At 48.0% G+C, this 25,230-nt stretch overlaps 4 protein-coding genes across 5 annotated transcripts; 3 read left to right on the top strand and 1 right to left on the bottom strand.

The window, feature by feature from the left end:
* Positions 1–4,348: 4,348 nt before the first annotated feature.
* On the top strand, positions 4,349–6,273 carry LOC105701988 (aldose 1-epimerase). The gene is made up of 8 exons (XM_012429161.2): positions 4,349–4,522; positions 4,591–4,836; positions 4,900–5,045; positions 5,122–5,349; positions 5,412–5,576; positions 5,633–5,851; positions 5,920–6,120; positions 6,181–6,273. The coding sequence occupies exons 1-8, from the start codon at positions 4,450–4,452 to the stop codon at positions 6,271–6,273; spliced, it is 1,371 nt and encodes a 456-aa protein (XP_012284584.1). The 5' UTR covers positions 4,349–4,449.
* Positions 6,274–6,599: 326 nt separating this feature from the next.
* On the top strand, positions 6,600–10,571 carry LOC105701944 (meckelin). Its single transcript, XM_023431877.1, has 13 exons — positions 6,600–6,798; positions 6,856–7,029; positions 7,105–7,400; positions 7,474–7,674; positions 7,734–7,985; positions 8,063–8,223; positions 8,290–8,455; positions 8,536–8,820; positions 8,889–9,359; positions 9,441–9,715; positions 9,770–9,950; positions 10,033–10,243; positions 10,313–10,571. Exons 1-13 carry the CDS (start codon positions 6,600–6,602, stop codon positions 10,534–10,536), a joined length of 3,096 nt encoding a protein of 1,031 aa, XP_023287645.1. The 3' UTR covers positions 10,537–10,571.
* A 112-nt stretch (positions 10,572–10,683) lies between these two features.
* On the bottom strand, positions 10,684–11,447 carry LOC105702202 (NADH dehydrogenase [ubiquinone] 1 beta subcomplex subunit 3). Of its 2 annotated transcripts, none has more exons than XM_023431902.1 (2): positions 11,286–11,447; positions 10,684–11,159 (listed from the first exon to the last, which is right to left on the bottom strand). In XM_023431902.1, the coding sequence occupies exon 2, from the start codon at positions 11,117–11,119 to the stop codon at positions 10,790–10,792; it is 330 nt and encodes a 109-aa protein (XP_023287670.1). In that variant the 5' UTR covers positions 11,120–11,159; positions 11,286–11,447; the 3' UTR covers positions 10,684–10,789. The 2 variants fall into 2 exon arrangements, with proteins under 2 accessions (XP_023287670.1, XP_012285004.1); XM_012429581.2 differs by having other exon boundaries at positions 10,684–11,122.
* Positions 11,448–11,906: 459 nt separating this feature from the next.
* LOC105701943 (protein stoned-B) lies at positions 11,907–24,275 on the top strand. Its single transcript, XM_023431876.1, has 12 exons — positions 11,907–12,030; positions 14,251–16,943; positions 17,137–18,677; positions 18,761–18,926; positions 19,003–19,204; positions 19,291–19,785; positions 19,862–20,096; positions 20,168–20,336; positions 20,452–20,566; positions 20,654–20,972; positions 21,041–21,251; positions 21,321–24,275. The coding sequence occupies exons 2-12, from the start codon at positions 14,284–14,286 to the stop codon at positions 21,460–21,462; spliced, it is 6,255 nt and encodes a 2,084-aa protein (XP_023287644.1). The 5' UTR covers positions 11,907–12,030; positions 14,251–14,283; the 3' UTR covers positions 21,463–24,275.
* The last annotated feature ends 955 nt before the right edge of the window (positions 24,276–25,230 follow it).

Here is a 25,230-nt window from a genome sequence, read left to right as displayed (position 1 = left end):
ATCGGCGGAAACGACGAGCCTCGAGGGTCGTCCACGACGAGCCTCGAGGGTCGTCCACGTCGAGCCCTCGGGGATCGTCCACGTCGAGAGCCGATCGGCCCGCAAACTGCGCTCGCTTCAATTTGGGAAAAGCGAGTTTCGCTCGCGAGAGCGCGACTAGCTTCTAGACTCGACCTTAGGCGATGTAACTGGATGAAGCATTCCCTAAACTAGCTCGTAACTTTATGGACCCGACCCTGGGGTCGCGTAATACGTTCGTTTAATCCTTCGGCCAGGACCGGTGCCTCTGAGACACCATAAAGTACCTATGAGGTACGCCAAGGTGGATCCAACGGCGAAGGGTTAAAGCGAACTTTGTGAATGTCTTATTGCAGCGGCTCTTTCGGATATTACACGGTTACGCGATCCTCGAGGTCTACCCCGGAGATTAGCCACGATGGTTCATCCATGTACACATAATTATGGGCTCGACCTAGTCCTGACCCCATGGCGGAAATTCGCCCCTGTCGGTCATCCTTGACGGAACGTCCGACGTCGGACATTATTCAAAATTAATCCTCGCGTATCTCCAGGGATAATTAACGAGATAATTAGTCGTAACTAAGTAGCTCTAGCGTTATCATTGTCGTTTCATCGAGACCGTCTTTGGAAGCTGATTGGATCTTTACGTTCGTTTGGCGAAGGGTTGTCGATGACAGAGTCGGGCATCGGGCGGTACGTCAAAATCAGCTGATCCGACTGGGCCAGGACGAAGTCATACGGAACACCGTAGAACCTCTTTGAAAAATAGTAAGGGATAAATCGAAGCACTGTATCGACCGGTGTGTACAGGCGGATCGTCCAGCAATGTCTTTCTTCGTACGACCACGTCGCGTCTGAAACCGTTTCCGCTTTCTTTCCTTTGACTTCTTCGCTGTGCAAGCGGGGCGCGCGCCCCGGGAGAGAATCGTCCGATTTTGCCGAAGGTTGACATCGATTAAAAAAAAAAAAAAAAATCGGATCTATTCCCCTCGACGCGATCGCCCCGACTAATTACGTTTCTCACTCTTCTTGTCGCGTCTGCGATCAGTAGCGGAAATTGCAAAGTGCATCGCTCGATTGCCAAAGTGCACCGTTTCTTGGTCTTTGTCTTACTTGCCGATTCTATGTTGCACAGGGCACATACACACATATGTATACATACGGGTACTTGACAATGGCATCCCGGAGGATACAGGGACAACCGAGGGAATTATTTAGAAACGACGAGATGGGATGACAAATTTTCAGTCCGTTTGAAAAATCGCGTCACCTTGACTGCTTTGACAATTCGAATTTAATGCCAAACGAGGGGAAACGACAATCGGGGGATTGACCAAATTCCGATTAAAATGGGATCATTCGACTGACTCTAAAATCCCGTGGTGTAAAAAAGATGCGTGCACAAAAAAGAGGGAAATAGAATTTTTTAACGAGACGCCGGCTCGAATTATCCGAGAGAGAAGTGACGGGGGGTTAGAGATTGTCCGTTGTCATTAATTTATTATCATTACCGGTGTCGGTTTACGGTAACTATTCTCGTCGCTATCGTACCTACGGATAAGACGCGAGAGGGAGGAGCCACCTTTATCATATCTATAACGTGCTTAATTGAAAAAAAAGGAGCGATCGGCAGGAAGAGCTTTTATACTTCGGACTAAAACGGAGGGAGATGGGATAATCTTTGTAGAGCCACGTAATTAGGGGACTGGGCGGGATGACGGGGACTACGTGTAAGTACTGTGAAAATTACATATATCGTAGGTGATTTCTAAGCGAAGCAAGGCAAAAATGAATTTTACAAAACGTGCGAGTGCAGCTGCCGGGAGTGCGATCTTTGAGCAAGAGGCCGAGTGAATGCGAGCGAGCGAGAGAAGCGGAGATAAAGGAGTAACAGCGGGAAAGAGAAAAAAATAAATAAATAAAAAATAATAAGTAAACCGAGGATCACGCGAGAGCGACTTTACGAGCGCATTTACCCGTGTGATGGTAAATCGATCATTGATAAATATACCAGACTATCACACGTGACACGTTCGGTTCGTAATCTGCCAAGAAAGTCGGAGTCCTTCGTCGGTCGGATTGTTCATTTCTTTCATTTCGATTCGATCCCCGAAGTCGTTGATAAAAGGTAAATCGCGAGTTCGGTTAGCTTCTGAATATCTCTCGGGGAACTAAGGTAGATATCCTCGTAAGAGGAGTCCGCGGATCGTGCGCTACCGACGCTTAAAACATAATAAATATTGCATATCCTATACAGACATAGTAGGACTTTGATAACCAATTAACGGATCTTATAAGACTATAGCCGCGCGAAAGTGGATCAGCTCGACGCTCTTTTGTCTGTCTTTTTTACGAGGAAACCAAAAATCGTACACGCCTTTCGTCGGAAGTGTTTTCCGAGAGAAGTCGAGGTAAATTTTCGGGAAATCGGGGATTCCCATCAGGAAAACGGGGATAGGAGGAATCGGGAGAAAAGGAGGCAAGTCCCGCGAATCGCGGATTCGAGAGAGAGAGAGACTCCGACAACCTGCAACGCATCGGGGACACCTCTGTATACATAAATGTATGTAACATAAAACTGCACTATACGTCGTACGATTACTATACATATATAAATATACCTATAAATATGGAGATATAAATATAAATAACAAGCGAGGATATACGTATCGCGGCGGCCGGCGATTATACATAATAACACTAACGATTCACATTAAGAGTGCGCTATGCTTCGTTCAAAACGCAAACCGGCATAGCAAGAGCTCCGACCAGATATTCGCTCGTCCCTTTTCTTTTTTTACGCAAGTCCAAGTATAGTTTGCCGAGGCAAGTACAAGGGAGAGAAATTTCCCGACGCGCGTACAGGTGGGATGAGCAAGGGGTGAACATTTTCTCGCGGATTTTCAGGATTTGGGCCAATCGCTCGGATCGATCGATCGCTCGGATGCGAGTCGATCGACCGGGCCAAAAAAAAGGGAGGAGGCGCGACGGCGCATGGGACGTCGATTCTTGCGTTGCCGATTTGTACATAGGCATGCTCAATCTTAGATCGACACCCTGGAACACACGGAAAGAGGGGACAGGAGGTATACACGGTGGATCATGTACGCTTATAAATATGCATGTATATATACACATATTATAACATTAATACTAAAAGATTAATATTTGACTTTGTACCTATATACTAGTTAACTTAAAGTCTTACGATGTATCGGCTCGATTGGCGAGACGACGTTGCTCGGTGGGGGTGGAAATCGGAGCCGTGATATGGGGCTGCGAAGTGACGGAGAGGGTGGCGGACACACTTACGACGCGTTACACGGTCATGGGGTACCACTTTTGTCAAATCTAGCGAGCCAACTTAGGATTACCATTACCATGGGGAGCGGGCCGGGGGACGGGGAGACGAAACCACAATGCCAACCGTTGATTATCATTAATTACTACCTTAATTACTAAATTAACGACTACCTAGAGAGAGAGAGGATCCACTCGTAGGATAGGCGATCTCGTATCTCGAACCGGGTAGGACGAATGGCTCGTGCCCCGACCTCCTGCCGTAGGGAAGGAGGGCAGGATCCTCTCGTCCTGAGCGAAACCGAGATACATCGGATAAGGTCGAATTTCGAGCTCACCTCGCAAAGATCGGGGCACGAGCGATTTCGGACCGACGTGGACTCTTTCTTTTGATACGAAGGAGGGTCCACGGAGACCCTCGATACGCCTTCGTATGAGATTTATCATTTTTGTCAAGAAGTTAGGGGTAAGGAGACAATGTGCGAGAGAGCGAGTCCTTTTTTCTTTTCCCACCTCGAGGGGTAGGTGCCTGTCGTCTCCCGAGATTTCGAGGAAGGAGGAACGAAACTAACGAGTACGATTATAGGCGGTCGTTTCGCGAAAAACTGCCCGGAACTCGTTGGAGGGCGGCGTGTTTCGGTTCGGAGGGAGGTGAGAACTAGGAGGTGCGAGAGCGAGATTGGCGCGAGAAATCGGGACCGATCGTTCCCCTCGATTGTCCGAGGGCTCGGCCAAGGAGTTCGGGCGGCAGCATTGCGTGGAACGATTTCATTTAAAGCGTTAGTGATTGTATCCAGTATAATATACCAGATAAAAAGATACCCCCAATGCCAGACTTGGCGTGTGACAATAAAGTGATTCAATGATACGTCTCTTGGTGTTCTCCCCTTACCTGGCCTAGCTATACGAAATTACGCACTGATTGTCACGAGTGCCAAACAAATAAATACATGCCAGGCACATGTTTCAACGGCTGTCAAATATGTAGATAACCACTAAGTGTGGAGACACTTTTTCCAAATTTACGTGCACCCTCATCGGACCCTCCGAATTTCTACCAACATGTAGATGACGCTTCACCGTCTTTCCAAACTCCTAAATTGTTAGTTTCCCTCCACTCCGCAAATCATGTCCCATACCCACGTGTGCAGTTGCGAACATACGAAAGTTGTGGAGGGAGTATTCGGACAAATGTGCTCGGGTAAATTGGTATTATTAAGTACACGGACGGGAAGTATAGGAAAGAATTTTCTAACGCGATTCTTCCAGAGTATCCTCAAAAGCGATGCTCCAGGAAATCCGAGGAAGAGTGGAGTGGCTCCGAATTAGCTCTCGGAGAAGGCGATCGCTCATTCGATGAACCAGCTCAGCTGATCGTCAAATCCTACACGATGACGAATTCTAATCGCATGGAAGTGGTGATCATCACTTGGGGAGCTACGATCGTTTCCCTAAAATGTCCCGACAAATTTGGGCGACCGGCTGACGTCGTCCTCGGCTTCGACAACCTGAAGAGTACATATAAATTAAACGTCGACCGTAATTATTTCTAATTTTTTATACGAATATTTTTTGCAGGCTACATGGATCCGACTTTAAATCCATTCATCGGCTGCATCCTAGGAAGGTGTGCGAACCGCATAAAGGAGGGATGCTTCACTCTGAAAGACAAGCTTTACCAGCTTTCGACGAACGACTCCAATCTTCATCACATTCACGGAGGGGTACGAAAAATTGTTCTAAAATTTTTCTTATAAAGGAAAAGAAAAAAAATTCAACTCTTGATGCTATTAATCGCAGACGAACGGATTCGGCCGACAAGTATGGAACTCGTACGTCGACGGGTGCAACGTGGTGATGACGTACCTAAGCCAGGACGGAGAAGAGGGCTATCCAGGTGCAATGCTCGTTACGATTATATTTCAATTAACGGCCGATAACAGACTGAACATAAATATGCGAGCTACGACTTCCAAAACGACCATAGTCAACATGACCCATGGCACATTTTTCAACCTGGCCGGCCACGTGAGTGTGAACGATTATGAAATATTGTGAAACGCGGGGGAGAGAAATTAATATTCTTGCAGGGTGCCGGAGAAAAAGAGCTGGGAAAACACCAAATCTCGTTGAATTGCAACCGATGGACATTCGCGGATTACGAGGATCCGATTCCAACCGGAGCCATTCGCGGAGTCGGTGGAACCATAATGGATCTCCGAATAGCACGACTCCTGGCATACGTGATGTACAAAGTAATGACAATAATCGGGTAGCTCAGGCTTTTCCTACATTTTTCCCTGCTTTTCAGGTCCCTCCAGGTGAGGGCTACGATCACAATTTTTGTGTCGTTCGAAGTTGGGAGCCGGGAATTTCTTTCGTGGCTAGGGCATTGCATGCACCTAGTGGAAGGGTTCTAGAAGTCTACTCCGATAAGCCCGGGGTGCAGTTTTACACATCGGGTCGATTTCCCCCACAGCCCGTTCCCGAATCGTCCTCGTCCTACAACAGCTGCCTGAATATCGGAAAAGTGAATATCAATTTGATTTACGAATTCTTCGGCGTATAAAAATCTTAATTCTATCTTTCCGCGTGCAGTGGGAACAGGACATGGAGTTGGATAAATTCGGGAGTTCCCCAGACTTTCAGGGCGAGGAGGAGGAAGGCGAGCAGGACTTCCGGACAGAAACTCCGCCTTCCAAGCCGCTGGAGTTTATTCCAGGGAAAAATGGAGCTCGCTACAAGAAGCACTGTGCATTTAGTATCCAGCCACAGAGTTATCCAAACGCCGTTAATATCGTACGTAACTCTATTATTTAATCCTTTCTGAAAACCTGAAGAAATTATTTCTGATCGCAGAAACACTTCCCATGTGTGATTCTCCGCCCAGGCCAAGTATACCTCCACGAGCTGGCGTACAAATTCGGAATTCAATTAAGAAATTATATGTAAACGTTGGCAATAAACATATTTTATAGGTCGTTGCTTTATTTGTTCGATACGTCCGATCGGAGCCTGTAATTTGCATCTGTTTACATATAATTTGTATATTCGTGCTTCTCGTTATTCGCTTGTAAATGCCACGCTCGTTTCCGATTGGCCAATTCCGTTGGATCTTGCTCGGTCATTGGAGGAAAAGTTCTAGTCGGTGAATAACCTGATAACGGTGGGAAGTGGGACCACGTGGATCCAATGACGTAGCGTCCCGCGTTGCCATGGCGACGAGTGCGGCATGTAAACAAACCCATCTGTCAGTGTCAATGCGTTTCTAGGGAAGGATGAATTATCTGAGCAGTAGTGCTGCATTTCTATTCTATTTTATCTACTTTTCGTCTTCCAACGAAGCGTTCAAGATAGAAAATGAAATATTCGACTACGCCGACCCCAGTAAATGTAAAGCCAACGAGTATTTCGACGCGGCCACGCTGTCATGTGCGGAGTGCGATTTTACGAGGAATCTCGTCCCCTCGGATGATCGTAAGTAGGAGATCGATCGTTATATTCGTATCGGGTAAATTGAGAGAATCTTTTTAGGTCGGAAGTGCGTCTGTAATAAAGACAGCAAAGAAACCGGCTGGGAGAATGGCCTCCCGATTTGTGTGCCCTGCGGTCATGACGAAGTCGTCACGACAAGTGGTACAGACTGTATTCCGTGTAAGAAGGAAAATAATCGGACTTCCTGTACATGTCTGCCCAATGAAATAAAAGGTAAGTAGTAGATATTACTAAATACTGCTTAGCATTATTCGTACCAATTCATTTCAATTTTTTTTTTTTTTTCAGTGGAGAGGAACATATCCGGGGAGCTCCTAGACTTCGTGCAGTGTCTTCCATGCTCGGAGAATTTTTATCCAGCATCCGATGCGACTAAGTGTCTACCGTGCCAAGGTGTAAAAGGCCACGTAAATTGTGCCTGTCCTCTAGTGTCTCACGTTAGGATACAAAATTACTGTCTTCACAAAAGTGGCCTCGGGGAGTGGCCCGATACCAGAAGCACATATTTAGTCAAGTTCAAGAGTCAAACCGTCGACAGTTATTACTTAAGAACGGAGTTACGCTTGACGATGTACCTCTGCAAGGTAAGTGACCCATTACTAAAAAGTTTAATTTTTCGTTGTCGCCCCCCCAAGTAAATAAAACATATTTATCCAGAATGGAGACACGATAGCCTGCGAGCGTCTGTCCAACATGTGCGCTCTGACTTTGTTCTCCGAGGGAGTGGCATGTAAATTATTTACAGACAAATCTCTAAAAGACTCTCCGGTGTGGTTATTCTACAGAGAGGGCGACGCTTTTGCCGTGTTAAACCGCAAAAAGATATCGCAAAGTTACAGTCTCGGAAGAAACGACGAAGTAAATTCAACATCGCGCTTATATATATATTTTTTTTATTATATGGAATATTTTTGCAGAACAGCAAGTTGAATTTAACAGTAGCCAGGTTCTCCTTGGAAGGCGAGATTAAGTCAGTAGATGTCCCTGAATTATTTTGCCACTGGCTGAGAGACATCAGGTTCGGGGTTAACGTTAACAGACGTTGCAAATTGTCCGCCAAGGCTCTGTTAAATTCACCAACGGAATTCTTCTCCCCGTACCTTGCGTACAACGAGAAGGGCAAGCTTTTGCTCTACACCTTGCCAGTGTTAATTAAAAATTTAAATTTCGTACGTCCCTACGATATAAAATTTCTTTACGCGCATGTAAGTATTGAAAAAAAATAACGCTCGCCCTTTGTCCGTAGATGCGGAATGAAAATGACTTTACACAGTGGCAGCTGGTCCGGAGATTTTTTTTAGTCGACAGCGTGACTGGTTTTAAAGCCCTGCCAAATTCTATCGGGGATTCTTACAAGAGAGAATCGGAAATATCCGTCCTTCGCTACCTCAAGTCCCTCAGTGTTCTGTAATTACGATAATTAAATTTCTCCAACTTGTATTCTTAATTCTACCGACATGTCTTCATTTCCAGGATCAAGGTACAAGACAGGGAGGAGCGAGGAAAAATATTTCCTCCCCAGCTCGTCTTGGAGTACAGTGAATTGACCAGGCAAGAGATTCTCGACAACGTGGAGGTCATTTTAGACTATAAAGTCACTTACGACTTAACGGACAGCGATATGGACAGTGCTGTTGAGGTAAAAACGGAGGCTCAACTTTGAACTTCGCGAAATGTCAGGCCAAGACGTCGGCGTTTTATGGGAAGAATTTTTTACAGGTAACCATAGGGATTTTATCGGGCTTTGCCGTGGCCTTTTCCGCAATAAAGGCCTGGGGCTATTGCCGGCGAAATTACAACGGCGTTCCTAACGCCCTGGTCTTCCTTTGGTTTTTAATCTATTGCCTGGGAACTGTGGGAAACGTTCTCATTTTAGTATCGCTCAGTGCGAGCATTTACACCTTCGTTTTTTACAAAGGCCAAACGGTTCTACATATCCTACTCCCTAACGATAGCACCGAGACTAATATTCGAGTCTGTACGATAATAGGGTTCTGCTTCAAAGTAAGTACAATTGCCGTAAAAAATTGTCAAATCTCTTTAACCGCATATAAGCGTATAATTGTTCACAGACCGTAGAAGTAGCGGCGCTTATATTTCGATTAAGAAGCGTAAGCATTTTTTTCATCGACTGGGAACAGCCCAGGACGATTCAAGTGCAATCGCAGTATGACTCGCCTCATACTTCCCTAAGAAAACTGTACACGAATCGGTTTACCCCGGACACAATGCACAGACCTTTGAAAAAATCTTCAGAGATCCTAGCAGCCAAAAGAAGCAAAACTCCTTCCAAATCCAGTAGAGAGAACAGTCCTAGACGTAGTGCCATTTTGTTAACGCGTGCCAAGCATGAGGAGGATTTGTTAACAAATTCCTCGGCTACGAATTCTTCCGTGGGTACTCCTGACGATCACGATCAGTCCCAGAATGTTCCCGTGAGCATTTGGAGGACATACTTTGTAGCAAAAGCCTGGTTAGAAATCCAGACTAAAAGGAGAGTCAATATGTACGTCCAGGGGATTCTTACACTTATTCTTTTGGAAGTACGTACTGCAATAAGAAATAGGTATCATTATTTCCTGGAGCTTTTGACAATTTTAGACAGTTTAATATAATGTTTGCAGGTCGTCGGATTAAAGTTCTGGGCCTTGGCAGTGCCAGAATTGATTACGGAGAATGAGGGAGATTACTTTGAAACGAAGCAGAATTTTACATTAAGACATGCCATCGGAGGATCAACGTACATATCGATTTACATTACGCAATGGTTAATAATTGTAGTATTTTATGAGCGATTTATAAAGAATCGGATATCAGATTTCATAGATATTTGTTCGGTAGCAAATATCAGTGTCTTCATTCTAGCCCTCGACTATTATGGATTTTACATACATGGACGGTGAGTTTTTAAGAGATATTTGTTACAAAATATATGGAATTAAAACACTTGCAGATCGGTCCATGGATTTGCGGACACTGACCTTGCTACGTTAATAAACAATCTCAAAAAGGAAGAACAGAATCTATGTGCACACAGAGGATTAATTCCAGGGACTACAGAGCAAACTTTTATAATGTCTGTATCGAGAACGTTTCGAGAGTTTTATAATAAGATTTTAAATATGCAGGCTACTGTGAGTACAGTTTTGCGAATCATGTAATTAATGGAAACATTTATTTAAATTTTCACGCGATATTGACAACTTTCGGTTACAGAATAATGAAAAAATGTTTAGGAGGCATTTTTCTGATACAATAAATTCCGATAGAAGCGTACAAGGTCACAACAAGATGAGACGATTTTTAACTAACTTCTTGGACCATTGTTTCAAAGATCTGGATTACGTTACCAAAGAACGGCAGTTTCTAGAAAAGTTGTGCGGCATCGAGTTTACGGATACTTCGGACAAGTCTGTCTTTTACATAGGTAATTATTTTTGACGTATAAATAATTATCCTCCTAACCGAGAGTAAGGTTTTTAACTTTTATTTTCAGATAACAACCATTCATTTGATCATGTTATTTTTTATGGCAACGAGTGGACATTGGCATCATTCGAGCTAACAATATTCTTGTTTATCGAACTTTTATGGGGTAACTACATTCTTGCAGTTATTATTACCGTCATACTCTCGCAAGTGTTAATTATGTGCACTAAATTTCATGATAGACAAAATGTAGCTAAAAAAACATTAATCGACGAAAGACTTCTAATGTAGATATTTTGATGCCATTGTAAAATCTATATAACATAACGATGCTTCATGCATTTATCTTACAGATAGGCTTATCTAATATATATCTATAATAAGTACACCTGGGCACTGATTACTGTAATATTATAAAACATCTGTGGAATAAACAGATATTTCTTACATATTTATTTGCTCCTGCTTCGGTTTTCCTTCTGTACAACTCATCACGTATATAAGACTACACAACGTAACTATACCCCAAAACGATCCATTAGATTCAATGATGTTTATCGGACTCACCATGTTCTCCATGGTGCTTATCACCATTTAAACCCAAAGCATATTCAATTCCGATAGTTACCAGGAACGCCGCAAAGCCGAATTTAAGTCCTCTAGTAAAGAACTCGAAACCACGACTCCTAGAAGTCCCCCAATCCTTGGTGTATCTCCAAACTTCGTTCCGCACCCAAGGGTCTTTGAGTCCATGTTTCGCTAATCGTTCTTGAAGTTTTATTAACTTGGGGCAGTCTTCGACTTTGAAAGTTTCATAATTTGGAACCACATAAGGAGGTTTATGGTGTCCATGAGCATCTCCATGTCCAACCATTATCTGTATTTCAAGACATTTCGATAAATCACATAACTATCTACGAATAAACCAATAATCAGAAGGAATATTCAATCGTGAATTAAAAGTACTACGTTCGGAAAGGAGTAGGCACATTGTAGGTTAACCGCGTTGGATTTCTGTCTAACAACTAAGTTCAACTTACGTTATTTGAATTAACCTCAACCACTCAATGATATAAACCGTTTTCTTCTATCCCCACAGTAATCTCTTAAAATCCTTAGCACTTTAAAACCTTTTCACCCCTTCATGAATTTACGTAATTTAAAGAACACGAGTACCCAGTCTCGGAAAATTCTCTCGCGGAGGTAGGACGCACTCTGGTGGCCGGTCTTGAAACTGGTCCATGGAACATTACTGCGCGTCAAGCGCGGTGTATTCAAATTTCAGCTCCAGCAGCTCTACCCGCTCGCCCTCCACCTCTCTGCAATTCATTTTACCACACTCATGATTGAGAAATAGTGTCGAGATACTTCTGAGATAGTTGTAAAAAGCATTTAAAGCAACAGGGGAGGATATACGTCGCCTCGGGCGCTCGAAACCGAGGGGTCGCGTCGCCTCCCTACATCCCTGCGACGGGAGTGATTTTTCGGACCACTGTACTCCCCGTCGGGCGAGACGGGGGTGTGCGCATTCTCCGCGGACCGATCGATGCTGGAAATAGCTCGGGCCGGAGTGCGAGGTGAGTCGGTTGCTTTTAACCAGAGAGCTTTCGGGCCTCTCCGAGAGTTTCGCCGGAATCCATTCCCGTGAACTTTCCGGTCCCCAGCCGTCGCCTCGGAAGGCACCTCCGCCCTCCTCGGCGGGCTGCTCCACGGCGGGACCGGCCAGGGGATGACGCGGACCAGCACGACCCACCGCCGACCGATGTGACCGATGAGGCTCAATTTGTGAGTATTACCTTCTACAGTCCTCCATCTTGCTCCATTATTCACCGAATGTCTGCCATTCCCTGCCGGTCCTGGGAGGGAAATTTCCCCGGGGAAGTCCGGGCAAAGAAGAGGGACCGCGGTCACCTCCTCTCGCTCCCACCCTCCGGTTCTCAGGTTTTGAGGTCATCCTCTTGCGCGGAGAATTTACCGGCCCGAGAGGTCGATCGCCTTTAGTCGAGAAAGGACTCCGGGGTAATTTTCGCTCGTAAAAAGGATCGTAAAGGAGAGGTCGACGTAACTCGGAGGATCAGGCCGGTTCCCATTGATTTTCTTATTTTATCCATTTTATTCCCCGACCTCGGGGGTGAGAATCGCGAGAGTGCAGGGGAAGAGGTCGATCCCCTTGGGAAGGACCGATTATTTTTAGGATAGTACGAATAGCGTGGGGTCGTTGGTTTTAGGAGTAGTTTAAGGTGTTGGTAAGGTACGACTCGATGGTACATGGACGGGAGATCGATTATTGGAATAATTGATAGCGGGGCTTCTGACGCCTCCGAGTGGAAAGCCGGACTCCTATCTCGGTGGATTATTCGTTATTGATCGCGAGCTTTTTTTCCTTCGAAAAGCGGAGACGTCGAGATTGCGACAGTACGGCCGAGGGAAATTATTTTCGGCCGATCCGAGCGGGTGGGACATTTCGTTCACGGTAACACCCTTCGATCGATCTCCCGCGATCTTAGCCCACGATAGCGAGCCGTACTTAGTCCTCGTTCATTGAATGGCCGGGAATACAGGTCCTAAAAATAAAGCACCCTCCGCCACGTCGAGAATAAGCGGCTCCTTCTCTTGCTTCCTTTATTTCCCTAAGAAAATAGCCATGCCCAAGAAACCGACGCTACACGCCAGGCATTGAAGTCCCCAAAATCCGAGTCCCCGACTTAGCCTCGAAAATCTTAAAAAAATATTTCCGACCTATTGAAAAAAATTCCCATATCATTTTCTCCGCATGCCTATACTAATCCACCCGTGTGCAATTAATCTAACACTTGCGGATCGAATTCCGGCATTTTAATCCGGAGCGATACACCTGTCGCTGGTTGGAGGTCTCTTTTTTTCGCGGTACCGCTCGGGGCCTCGGATTTTTAGGAAGTGGGTCAGTTTTTCCGAACTCTGCGGGGGAATTCGGTCCTCGAGCAGCCGAGGAGCTTTTCGTTTCGAGGCACATGTCTCTTTGCGTCAGCAACCCTCGATGACGCGGGGGTGGAAGTCGCGGTTGGTGGGATGTCAAGCTGCAGAAGCCGCGACCCTCGCTTCTTCTGCTTTCGCGTATCGATTCGAGTCCCCTGGTCACGTTTGCGGGTGTCTCGGTGCCCGATGACCCCTGACACGACATTAACGTAAAGTAGTTACCCCCCGGTCGACGAATAATTAATATCCGCTTCCCATAACCACTGAATATAATTTCTTTTCATTTATCGACAACCCCTAGACCAACAGTGTAGCGACATAAAAAATTCATTAACGACCCCGAACGTTAAAATGACATCTCGTTGGTTTACTCGGCAATGATTGTCCTCTTTTGACGAGCTCGGCTCTACTTTTTGGAAGGCTGTAGTTTCCAGCCAAGTGCACGTACGAGCTCGGGTCCTTAAATGGATGCCAATCGATCCGTGATGAAATGCAGTTACCCCAAAGGGCTTCCACTCTCCTGGAAATGATGCACGGTACATAATGCACCGCATAATGTGCACATATTGAATTATGTCACAAGCGGTGTACTAAAGATAGAGCGGTTCTTAAGTTCTCCCAGCACGCTCGTAGACCCCCCGCGAGGTTGGATCAATTAATAAGTTGATTAATAAAATCCAGCAGAGTACTCTTATACAGGAAACAAGAAGTAGAAAAAGTGGCGTTTATTTAATTGCACCTCCGGGGTGCTTACAACCCCGATCCAGGTGTAAGCTCATTACCTGGAGAGCGATAGGCGTGTTTATGGAGAAGTACAGACACGGACTAGGGGGCCCAGGGGGAACGGACGCCTCTGCACCTGTCCGAAATCGATCGACCTCCCTGGCAAAGATCCCAGAAAGTGAGGACCATCCAAGCTAACGATTCACTCGGGTCTATTTCTGCCCCTCGGTGCCTGAAAAGCCATATCTAAAATCGGCCAGAAATTCGCGATAATAAATTTAACATCGCGAAGTCGATTTTTCCGAACCCTGTTATTTCTTTTTTCAGAGGCCTCCACCACTCCGCGTTAGCTCCCAGAGGATGCACAAGCTAGCCAAGGGCCTGAAGAAGAAGAAAAAGCAGAAGAAGGGCAAGAAGGGGGCGGAGGAGGACGAGTTCGACCCGGAGGAGCTCGAGAGGTACCGCAGGGAGCGGGCGGAAGCCCAGCAGAAAGCGGGGGAGTCAGGGGAAGCAGGGGGTGCAGGCTCCGACGAGTGGCGGAAGTTCGAGGCCCTGACCGCGGGGGTAGATTCGATCTTGAAGAAGACCCAGGGCGACCTAGACCGCATCAAGTCGACCTCCTTCTTCCAGCGCAAGGCGCCGCTCGAGGAGGCGAAGAAGCCGCAAGAGGAGACCGAGGCGGAGAAGGAGAGCAAGAAGAGGTGGGTGGGCTTCGACAAGGAGGGCAACCCCGTCGAGGAGGAGCCAGGAAAGGGGGCCGATGAGAAGAAGGAGGACGGAAGAGAAGGCAAGGGGGTAGAGGCCGGCTTCGTCGAGGTCCCGTCCGAGGATGAGGAGCAGGATGACTCGGCCGATGAGGACGTCTTCGACACCGCATACGTCGAGGTCCTGCAGAGCATCGACGTCCAACTAGCCTACGTTCCCGATAGTCCCACTCAGGAGGAGGCAGGGGACGACCCCTTCGACACGACCAGCGCCGACAAGGTGCTGAAGACCGTCGACAAGAAGGGGAACAAATTGGTAAGTCTCGGGAATGCCGTCGAGGTGCTCTCGGGACGCATCGACCACGTGAGCACCTGCAAGTTAGGAGCCTCCAGGAGGCCGAGGACCCAGGACCTCTTGTTGGGCGACTTCGAGGAGAACGGCCAGGCGGAGTTGGGAGCGACGATCCCGGATGAGGTCCCGGAGGTTGAGAAGACCCTGCTGGACGACGACTCGGATCTGCCGGACGTGCCGGTCGATCTGACCAAGCTACCGCCCATCCTCGACCTTCCGAAGCCGGTACAGGAGGGCCAGGACGCGAAGAAGGAGATTTCCCTGGACCTCGCCGAGTTCGACGAGCTGAGAACGAAGGAGAGCGCGCAGGAGGAGGACGAGCTCTTCGACCTAGACACCGATCTCGAGATCGCCTTGAACGAGGTCGTGCCTTTGAGGGAAGAGGAGGATCCGTTCGCCGAGAAGGACGCGCAGGCCGAGTTCCAGACGGAGATCATCGAGGCGGTCTTCGAGGCTGCCACGTTCGCCGATGAGGAGGATCCCTTCGACACGACTATCGCGGATAATCTTCTGCCAGGGAAGACGGAGCTGAAGTTCATCGAGAAGGAGTTGGAGGAACTGCCGGTCTCGGAGGTGTCCATCTCCCTGACGGACCCTGCCGGACTCAACAGGGACTACGAGACGGGGTTGCTGAAGTTGCAGCACAACGGAGACCTAGGAGCCGGGTTTTTAGGTTCGGGGCTGCAGGCCAAGAAGGATCTTCTAGGAGGCTCCACGACCGATCTGACCCAACTCGCCGACGAGCCCATCAAGCCGATAGAAGAAGAGATCTCTTACGTGGACCCCTTCGACACTTCCAACATCAAGGAGCCACCGCCGGGCAGAGGGGAATTAAAGTTCCTGGAAAAGGAGATCTTAGGCGAGGCTCCGTCGAAGATCGACCTCGACGACGACGACGACGACGACGACTTCGACCCACGCAAGGAAGAAATATATTCGACGAGACCCGCTCCTCCAAGGCCAGCACCTCCTTTCCAAGTGAATTTCGACGAGACCGAGGAAGAGGAAGATCCCGGAGCCAGGCGTCAAGATCGAAAGCTGTCGAGACCGGAGGCTCTGGAGATAGCTCCTACCAAGGTTGTCGCCTTCGAGCTTCCGACCCCTTCTCAGCGTCCGGATTTGCTGGCAACGTCCGAAGAGGAGAAGGCTATCCCATCTAAGCCTCTGACACCGTACTACTCGCAGAAGTCGCTGGAGGAGTGCCTGCCGGAGGAGGACGTCGAAGAGGAACCCGTCGACCCGTTCGACACCAGCTTCGTGGCCAACGTCACTCCAGGGAAAACCGAGCTGAAGTTGATCGAATCGGAGCTGCTGGCTCAGCAGGAAGTCCGTCTGCCGCACAGCGTGAGCGACCAGGACCTGGAAGCGAGGTCCCAGGAGGTGGATTTTGGCAGGAGGCGGTCCGACTTCGCGGCAGGCTCCGTGAGACCTAGGGATTTGAAATTCGAGCTCGCCAGTTCGCTCGTACGAGCCTCTGCAGTGGTACCGATCGCCGAGGAGCCCGTCAAGGAGGTCTTCAGGCAGGAGAGCTTGTTGGATGCGGAGTTCCAGGTAGACGCGAAGCCTCTGACTCCGAAGATCGAGACCAGGACCATCGAGGAGGAGGTTCTTTCCTACGCGGATCCCTTCGACACGTCCATCGCGACGAACCTGCCTCCCGGAAAGGCGGAGCTGAAGTTACTGGAGAACGAGCTAGGCCAGATCCCGGAGCAGCCTCCGGCGGCGCCCATTTCTCTGGTCCAGGCCACCGTGCTGGGAGTTTCCCTGGAAGACGACTTCGACCCCAGGGCCGAAGAGATCCGCGAGGTCAAGGACTTCCTGACATCCGAGGATCAAGACCCGGGCACCAAGGCGCTCACACCGCTGAACAACAGCTCCAATTTCATCGAGGACGAGGAGATCGACCCCTTCGACACCAGCTTCGCCGCCATCGGGCCTGGGAAAACGGAGCTGAAGCTCCTCGAGTCGGAGCTCATAGAGAAATAACGATGATCTCGTGACTCTCGATTCCTCTCCTCTAACGGTGTCCCTCTTGCTCGCTGGACACCGCTCTATCCGCTTTACGCTCTTTCCGATTCCGAAGGTGCGGACTTTTCTCGCCTCTTCTCCCAGGAACCCACCGATCTGTCGGTAACTCGTTATCCGGTGTCCGTGAATTAGAAGACTAATCATGGATTCCAAGGGAGGGAACCCGTTCCTGATGGACGACTACGCTCCTCCAGCAGAGGCGTCGAACCCGTTCCTGCAGGACTACATCGACACCGCGCCACCCTCTGGAGCCGAGAACCCATTCCTCAACTTCTCCTCCGATCAGCCCTACGAGCCACCCATGGGTGTGGACTCGACCAACCCCTTCGCATCCTTCGGTCTGGAGACGACCGACTCCACCGCCTTTGTCGACCCCACCGAGTCCACGGGGCAAACGAACATCTTCGCGGACCCTCGGTCTCCGGAAGCCGCGAACCTCTTCGGGGACCCTGAAGAACCGACGATGGCGCCAGAGGAGACGCCAGTCGACGTCTTTGCTCAGCCTCTGGAAGCTCCCAGCGAGGCCCAGCCCAAAGAAACAAAGCCCTCCAGGCCTCCGCCACCTCCCAGACCCCAACCTCCACCCCCACCTCCGAAGAACACTAAAGATCTCATCCTCTCCGTCACTGGCGCCATGGATGCCACCTCCAACCACCTGCTGGACCGTCTCCAAGCCACCAGGACGCCCAGTCCGACCCTGATGCACTCTCCCTCCCCAACCCCCGAGCACAGTTTCGCCGACCTCCTGGACGTGGACGGCAGCGTGCCCGATCTGCTCTCGGACGATTCCAAGGTGGAGACCTCGAAGACTCAGAACATCCTCGACCTCTTCGACGCCCCCAACACGGAGACCCTGCCGGCCACCTCCGCGGACTCGATATTTTCCGCCGCAAAAATGCCGGAAGCCACCGTCTCGGTCTCCAGCACGGACACTTCCTTCTCGGTGGGGGTGGTACCATCGGTTGCAAGCTCCCAGGAGTTTCCCTTCACAGGGATCCAGGAAGAATCCATTGCCGTGGCTCCTGGTGCCGGCGAAGTGGACGTCTCCGTCTCCAGTGACCTGGAGAAGAGGCTATCCATCGGTTCGGTCGGCTCCACTCTGTCCGCCGTTGGTGCCGACCTCACCTCCGCGACTACCGACGCCTTCTCGTCCATCTCGAATGCCGTCGTGGATTCTGCAGCTGAAATCTCTTCCGGAGTGGCCGAACCTCACCCTGCTGATTCCACTTTCTTCTCCATGGCCGATACCAAGGCCTCCGATATATTCGGAACTGGAGACGCGGTACCACCTACCTCAGCCTCCGGCATGCCGTTCGAGGAGCCGGCCCTCTTCTCTTCACCGGAAGTTGGGTCCACTGCCCAGACTCCTTTCTCTCAGCCTAGTGACGCCTTCGCCTCGGATTTGTTGGGCGACTTTGGAGCCCCTGGGGGAGACGTCACCGCGACTTCTGTCAGTCCAACTTCTGGAGAGGAGTTCCCTGGGGTTCAAGCCTACACGCCCGAAGACCTGGACACTTTCGCTGCCACTACCAAAGCCATCGAGAGCACCGGCGATGCCTTCGATGCCTTTGCGTCCAAGTTCGACAAGGCTGCGGAGCCCGAACATGCCGGAGATCCGTTCTTCGATCCGTTCGGTGGAGGGCAGACGGCGATGGACACTTCGAGTGATGGTGAGTTCTTTGAGATTTAGGAAAGACGATTTTAGGCCTTCTCCGGGCGGACAATTAAGGATATCGTGTTATCCATGTTTCAGTTTGGGGAGACTCGTCGGTTGCTGGCTCGGAGACCGCAACAGGCTTTGGGGAGAGCGAGGGCTTCGACTCCTTCCTCAGCATGACGGCTCCACCTCAGGAGTCGAAGATGAGGAGGTCGGAATCCGCGGACTCCGACGAAGGACCCGACTTTAGCGTCTTCATCAAGTGAGGACTTAGATCTTCGACTTTTGCGGTCCTTGGTGAGGAAAATCAGGGTTTGATAAATTCGTCCTAATTTCAGGCCGAAAGAAGGAGATCAGAGCGCGGTCTTAGAAGGTGGTCCCGTACCAGTGTTGGCTCCACCTCCTAGAAGTCCTCAGAACACAGCTTACGTCGATTCGTCCCCGCGGTTCAATCCTTTCGACAAGTCCGCAGGATTCGCCCAGGAAGCTGTCACGCCCAGCGACACGGCTCAGCCAGAGATGACCAGAGAGGATTCCCAGGTGACTCTTGATCGTCCTAGTCGATTCGAGTTAATGGTCCTCTTCGAGGTCTTCAACGTCACGTATTCCGTTCAACCTCTTTCCAGGAAGGCCCACCGACTCCGCTCTTCGACGAGGACGTCAGCCAGCCATTGGAGGACTTCCCTCGAGTCACCTACACGGGAGATGGTTGGGAGATGCAGCTGCGCCAACCCAATAAGAAGAAAATCACAGGCCAGCGGTTCTGGAAGAAGATATTCATGCGGTTGGTCTACCAAGGCGACAGTCCGGTTCTTCAGCTCTTCAACGGCAAGGACGACAAGGATCCCTTCCAGGAGCTACCTCTGCAACCTCACTATTCCGTCTCGGATATCGGGGCTCAACAGTACGATCAATATGGCAAGATCTTTACGGTGAAGGTGCAGTACATCGTCTACAGAGAGCGACCTGGAGTCCGACCCGGTCAGGTCACCAAGGCCGAGCGTTTGACCAACAAGCTCAGCCAGTTTGCGGCGTACGCCATTCAGGGTGACTATCAGGGTGTCAAGGAGTTCGGGAGTGACCTGAAGAAGCTCGGCCTGCCCGTGGAACACGCGCCTCAGGTAATTTTGAATAATTAAAAATTTATTAATATACATTATTTTTCGATTCTTCACATTGGACGTTTCTTCGTTGCAGATTTCGCAGCTCTTCAAGCTCGGGTCCCAGTGCTACGAGGACATGAAGCAGTTCTCCTGTGCCGTGGAAGAGGCTCTCTTCAGGTTGTCCGCTCACAGGGACAGGGCATTGACTTACAAGATGGAAGAGGTCCAGATCACTGTTGTCGATGAGCTCTATGTGGAACAGGACGCGGAAGGCCACGTGGACAAGCAGATTGCCCGCGTGCGGTTGTTCTTCCTGGGTTTCCTTTCAGGTTGGAGGGCAGCGCTGACGTCACTTAATTTATGTATTGTCGTAGATTTTCATTTCTTCACTTTTGTTTAGGAATGCCGGACGTCGAGTTGGGAATAAACGATATGTGGAGGCAGGGGAAAGAAGTGGTCGGCAGGCACGACATCATTCCTGTGGTGACCGAAGAGTGGATTCGCCTGGAGAACGTGGAATTCCATACTTGTGTGCAGCAGGACGAGTACGAGAAGTCCAGGATCATCAAGTACGTTCGTCCTTGATACCGATTCCTTTGCTTCTGCCTGCAATTTATTACTAACCAATTTTTTTTACTTAACCAATTTTTCCGAATGTCTAACACTACTAACACGCGTTCCAAGGTTCAGACCACCCGATGCATGCTACATCGAATTGATGCGGTTTCGCGTGAGACCACCGAAGAACAGAGAATTGCCTCTTCAGCTTAAAGCCGTAATGTGCGTCACCGGAAATAAGGTGAGGCTGAAGATAAAAAAATCCCCATGAAATTAAATAAATTAGTACGAGTGCAATTAAGAGTATTAAACTCCGTTCGCGATTCAGGTCGAGCTGAGGGCTGACATCTTGGTTCCCGGGTTCACGTCCAGGAAACTGGGCCAGATCCCGTGTGAGGACGTGATGGTGCGGTTCCCCATCCCCGAATGTTGGATCTACCTCTTCAGGGTGGAGAAGCATTTCCGCTATGGATCCGTGAAGTCGGCCCACAGGAGAACTGGGAAGATCAAGGGAATCGAGAGGATCCTGGGCACCATGGAGACCATGGAACAGCAGTTGATGGAGGTCACTTCCGGCCAGGCGAAGTACGAGCACCAGCATAGAGCGATCGTCTGGAGAATGCCCAGGTTACCCAAGGAAGGACAAGGTAATAAATGGAGCGCTCCTAAATTTGATTTAATATAAATAACATTGTTTTTTTTTTACTACCTCCAGGAGCGTACACGACGCATCAGCTGGTCTGTCGGATGGCTTTGACCTCGTACGATCAAATTCCGGAAAAACTGGCGGAGTATTGTTACGTGGAGTTCACGATGCCAGCAACGCAAGTATCCCACACGACGGCGAGAAGTGTCAGTTTGCAGAACCATGACAGTGACAACCCACCGGAGAAATACGTCCGCAATTTGTCCCGTCACGAGTACAGGTAACGATCTTAGAAAGGTGTAAAAAATTAATTAGGGTTCTAAATTTAATCCGTGAGTTCTGATTTTAGGGTAGGCATCCAACACACTCAGAGCGAGGAACCCGGGGCATATGTCACCGCGACGATCACCAAGATGATTCCGGAAACGACCGAAACTCGGGAAGAACCTCCGGAACCCGCTGCGGATGCCGACTTCGACTCTTCCGAGTGAAGAACCACAGGTTGCATTTACTTTATGTCTAGTCTAAACCAACTTCGTAAGTTAAACCGTACGGATAATAATTACCCGTTCAAGGTGTACGCACTTGGAGGCATTGCGCGAGTGGTCGAGATATACATATATATATATACATAAATGAATATACAAGGGACATATAAATATATCGCGTCGCTTACAAGTTTCTAGTCAAGCTTAAAGGTGGAAGCCATTATAGCTGAGTGCAAGTGCTGACAGGGAATGCCTGTAAGCGAGAAAATAATTGCCCACACCGGAAGACTTGGAAGTTCGCGTCACCCTGATTTGTAGGGAGTTCTTTTGAGGAAGACCAGTCATCCGTGAGAATTATTTTCAAGCCTTCCAGTGTGCGGGAACCAGGACACGTGTAATCGCAAACGATAAATCAGGTAGCCAGGTTGAATGCGGAGTACCTATAAATACGAGGGAATTAATTTCTAAGGAGAGACAATACAGCTTTTTCGTTGGGTTTAGAGGTAGTTGTAAGTAGCGACCCGAGGCGATTGCGCTTTGCTCGCTCGACGGAGTTTCAAGGACTGACATTGCAGCTTTGCTGGATTTTTTCGAGGCAGATCGACCGGCGGTGAGGCCTTTTATTGGAATCAGGAAATGCGCCGTGTTTCCGGGTCCCATTAAGAACCGCGATTCTCTTTGAATTTAAATTCTATCTCCCTGAACCCCCAAGTTAGTCGCGGAGGGGAACTCCCAGAGAACTCGTCATGAGTCCCGAGACCTTATTTAAGTCAGGCGAACTAACTCTAGAGGGCTTAATGTAGAGCTAGTCGTTTTCTAAGCCATTGATCGTACGTCGTAAGGCAAGATCGCATTATAATTTGAGTGGTCTAGAGATCGCAATTGCATTCCGATAAATCGTCCTAGATAGCACCATGCAGGTGAAATAACAAAGCGATCGTATCCTATTGTTTTCCGTCAGCAGATGATCTACGGCAGTGTTATCTAGTCACTTTAGGTGATAAGTCGCATATATTTATTCGGCGTGTCTAGGAACTAAGTAGCGAGGTATCGACAATTCTGGGGGAGAGAAATATAATTGTGTGCATAATATTGACTCGCGGCAGGATTAACATTAACGTTAAACTTTTAAGCGTAGTTTCGCGTTAAGCCTAAGGCGTCGATTGAGTAACGCGAGGCCACCGATCATAATCTAAGCTTCAGTTTTCGTCCATTTTGAATTTTCTTTTACCTTCGGTGATTTCTAACGTCCATGTGGAACGTACAAGAGACACACAGCTAAACCAAATATTAAGATTAACCCTCGGATTCGAGAGAAATAATTATACGGGGGCTCGTACGTACCTCGTATAGGAAAGATTATGATAAAATACTATTATAGGTGTACTGTCGTAAATAATACTAACGTACATATAAGCATGAAAATAACACGAATATATATATGTACACATGCATGTATGTAATAACTGTAAAATGTCATGACATCGCATGTAGTAACTTTCATCGATCTAGGATTACACGAATCGAGTGATTAGGCTAAGCGACTTTTAGCCGTAAGTTTCAGTTTCTGTGGTTTTTTGTTGACCCGTTCTCGTCCTTAATAAGGATCCAAAGAGTACACTCTAGTCCCTAGTTCATAAGGAAACGAACAACGTAACGTTAAGGTTGAGGGTGTTGTATCTGTACAGTTATGACTATTGTTGTTATTAGCGTTATTAATATCATTAACGTCACTAACATTATTATTGCGAACGTAATTCATGACGAGTTCTATGTCCGGAGATTGTTTCGAAGCGTGGACTTTAATAGACGGCGTAAAAAATTAATTATTCCTCTCTTGGCGTCCAGGTCGGTGCAGTAGATCATATTCAGGGATTATCCATATTATTAAATACAAGGAAATTAATTTGAACATTCCTACGTTGGGAAAAGGTAACGCAAAGGATTCCGTCAGTCCTTGAAAGAAATTCGATCGTGCAAGTCGCAAATCGACCAGGTAGGGGGAAGAAAAAAGAAAAAAAAAACTGTTCTGTTCCTTTTGAAACCTTAAACGAAATTTGGGCGAAGTTTCTCGTTAACCTTCACCAAAGAGTAACGTTTCCAGCTCGTGATCTCAAAATATACTCGCACGTGTGAATCCGATGTGCATTTAAGGAATCGTACGAATATGTGCATGTATAGATTAGAATGTATCCAGTATCGTGTAGTATGAAATGAAAATGAAGAGGCCCAAGTCGGTAATTTCGGAAGATCGTTAGCGTAATATTAAAACTCTACAACTGGTATATATCCTCCCGGGATCTTAAATCCTGGCTGTTTAGAAAATTAGAGACTAAAAGGCGCGTTTCCTTCTTGATAATTCTGAAATTACCGATCATTATCAGGTTATCAATTTCCCTACGGGGATGCGATATCCTGGCGGTGCTCTTCCGGTTGCCACACTTCCGATTAATGTTATCCAAGCATCCGTTGATTCCTCCAAAAAGTGAATTTCCATTTCATGCGAGTTAAGCGAATAGGAGGCAGAACGCCTCGTCGATCTCTCTCTTATTTAGGATTACTCGTAGCCATTACCGTAGTCGTACGTGTGGCCGTTAATGTATAAATACGACAAATCGGAGATTAATCGAAGCCTCTATGTACGATGACGTTGTTTCTACGTCACTCGTTACACCTCTATTAACTAACCCTCTGGGCGAATAAACCGTGCACATAAAAGGGAAGCGACTAAAAAACAAACACTAATCGAGAGGGCTCTTAAGGATTAGGTGTAATGACTGTGAATACGCCCTACCTATTAAACTAAACTAAACGTATACCATTGTTCTTAATGCGAGATATAAAAAAGAAGTCTGCATTGTCCGGCGCCATTACGCTCACGAAACGAGGGAAGGAATCGCGTATTAAATTATTATCGGCGAGTCGTTACGCAATTGTTCGAGTTAGGAATTACGAGATACGTTGGAAGCAACATCTAATAACCAGAACGTAATTATAGGATGCATCCTTACGTCCCATCGATTCGATCGATCGATGGACAACTGAAAGTCGGTGGCGGGATCACGTATTAAAGAATGCAATTATGCAACTATGGAGATTTAAGCGAAAGTAATTAAGTCCTCGGGGACAATACTCGAGGCCGGCATGTCGCCGCGATTGGCTGTACATTAATCACTTAATATCGATTGGTTAAATACATTTTCATTTATTCTGGATCATCGACACTTTTCGTAAGGAACGTTAGTTACGTCTTCTCGCAACGTACTCGAAGGGGTGGAGGATAAAGTCGACATTAATCGATGGAAATCAACCAGCTTCCAGGAAATAACATGTGAAACGCTATCGCAAGGAGTTTGCTTTGCGCGTGTAACTTACAACTAGTACCGTGAACACTTGTAAGAATAATCGTGTAAACCAGTGTAAACGTTATATACATGTATACATGCGAGGGCAGAAAGTGTGGATTTTCATTATCAATTTCGTAATGAGTTCGCTCGTTCGTTGCGCTCATCCTGGGCGGCATTTCTTGGGCAAGCCCTCGGGACTGGGATTTTCAAAACATTCCAACGTAAGAGAGAAGTTAAGGATCACTTTTGAACATGCAACCGAGTGCCGCAACGAGTCTCACGAGTAATTCAAGGATTAATGGATTAAGACAATGGAACGAATCTCTGGCAGCGGTCGGTTGCACGATTAAAAAAAAATGATCAAACCTGCGGTCTGTAACTTACTATACATATATATAGAAATACACATTTCAGTGTAGATACA

Source organism: Orussus abietinus, unplaced genomic scaffold (genome assembly GCF_000612105.2).
Source record: "Orussus abietinus isolate OABI.00-Male unplaced genomic scaffold, Oabi_2.0 scaffold46, whole genome shotgun sequence".
NCBI lineage: Eukaryota > Metazoa > Arthropoda > Insecta > Hymenoptera > Orussidae > Orussus > Orussus abietinus.
Note: the sequence above shows the minus strand (reverse complement) of the source record. Positions and strands in the feature narration are given on the sequence as shown.

Excerpts from the sequence above, each read along its gene's own strand:
- LOC105701988 (XM_012429161.2), top strand. The coding sequence starts at position 4,450 with ATGTCCCATACCCACGTGTGCAGTTGCGAACATACGAAAGTTGTGGAG. Across the intron at positions 5,046-5,121 it reads TTCATCACATTCACGGAGGG|ACGAACGGATTCGGCCGACA; the intron begins GTACGAAAAATT and ends TATTAATCGCAG. Across the intron at positions 5,350-5,411 it reads TTTTCAACCTGGCCGGCCAC|GGTGCCGGAGAAAAAGAGCT; the intron begins GTGAGTGTGAAC and ends ATATTCTTGCAG.
- LOC105701944 (XM_023431877.1), top strand. The coding sequence starts at position 6,600 with ATGAATTATCTGAGCAGTAGTGCTGCATTTCTATTCTATTTTATCTAC. Across the intron at positions 7,986-8,062 it reads TAATTAAAAATTTAAATTTC|ATGCGGAATGAAAATGACTT; the intron begins GTACGTCCCTAC and ends CTTTGTCCGTAG. Across the intron at positions 10,244-10,312 it reads CAAGTCTGTCTTTTACATAG|ATAACAACCATTCATTTGAT; the intron begins GTAATTATTTTT and ends TTTTATTTTCAG.
- LOC105701943 (XM_023431876.1), top strand. The coding sequence starts at position 14,284 with ATGCACAAGCTAGCCAAGGGCCTGAAGAAGAAGAAAAAGCAGAAGAAG. Across the intron at positions 20,337-20,451 it reads GAGAAGTCCAGGATCATCAA|GTTCAGACCACCCGATGCAT; the intron begins GTACGTTCGTCC and ends ACGCGTTCCAAG. Across the intron at positions 20,973-21,040 it reads GTTACCCAAGGAAGGACAAG|GAGCGTACACGACGCATCAG; the intron begins GTAATAAATGGA and ends TACTACCTCCAG.
- LOC105702202 (XM_023431902.1), bottom strand. The coding sequence starts at position 11,119 with ATGGTTGGACATGGAGATGCTCATGGACACCATAAACCTCCTTATGTG.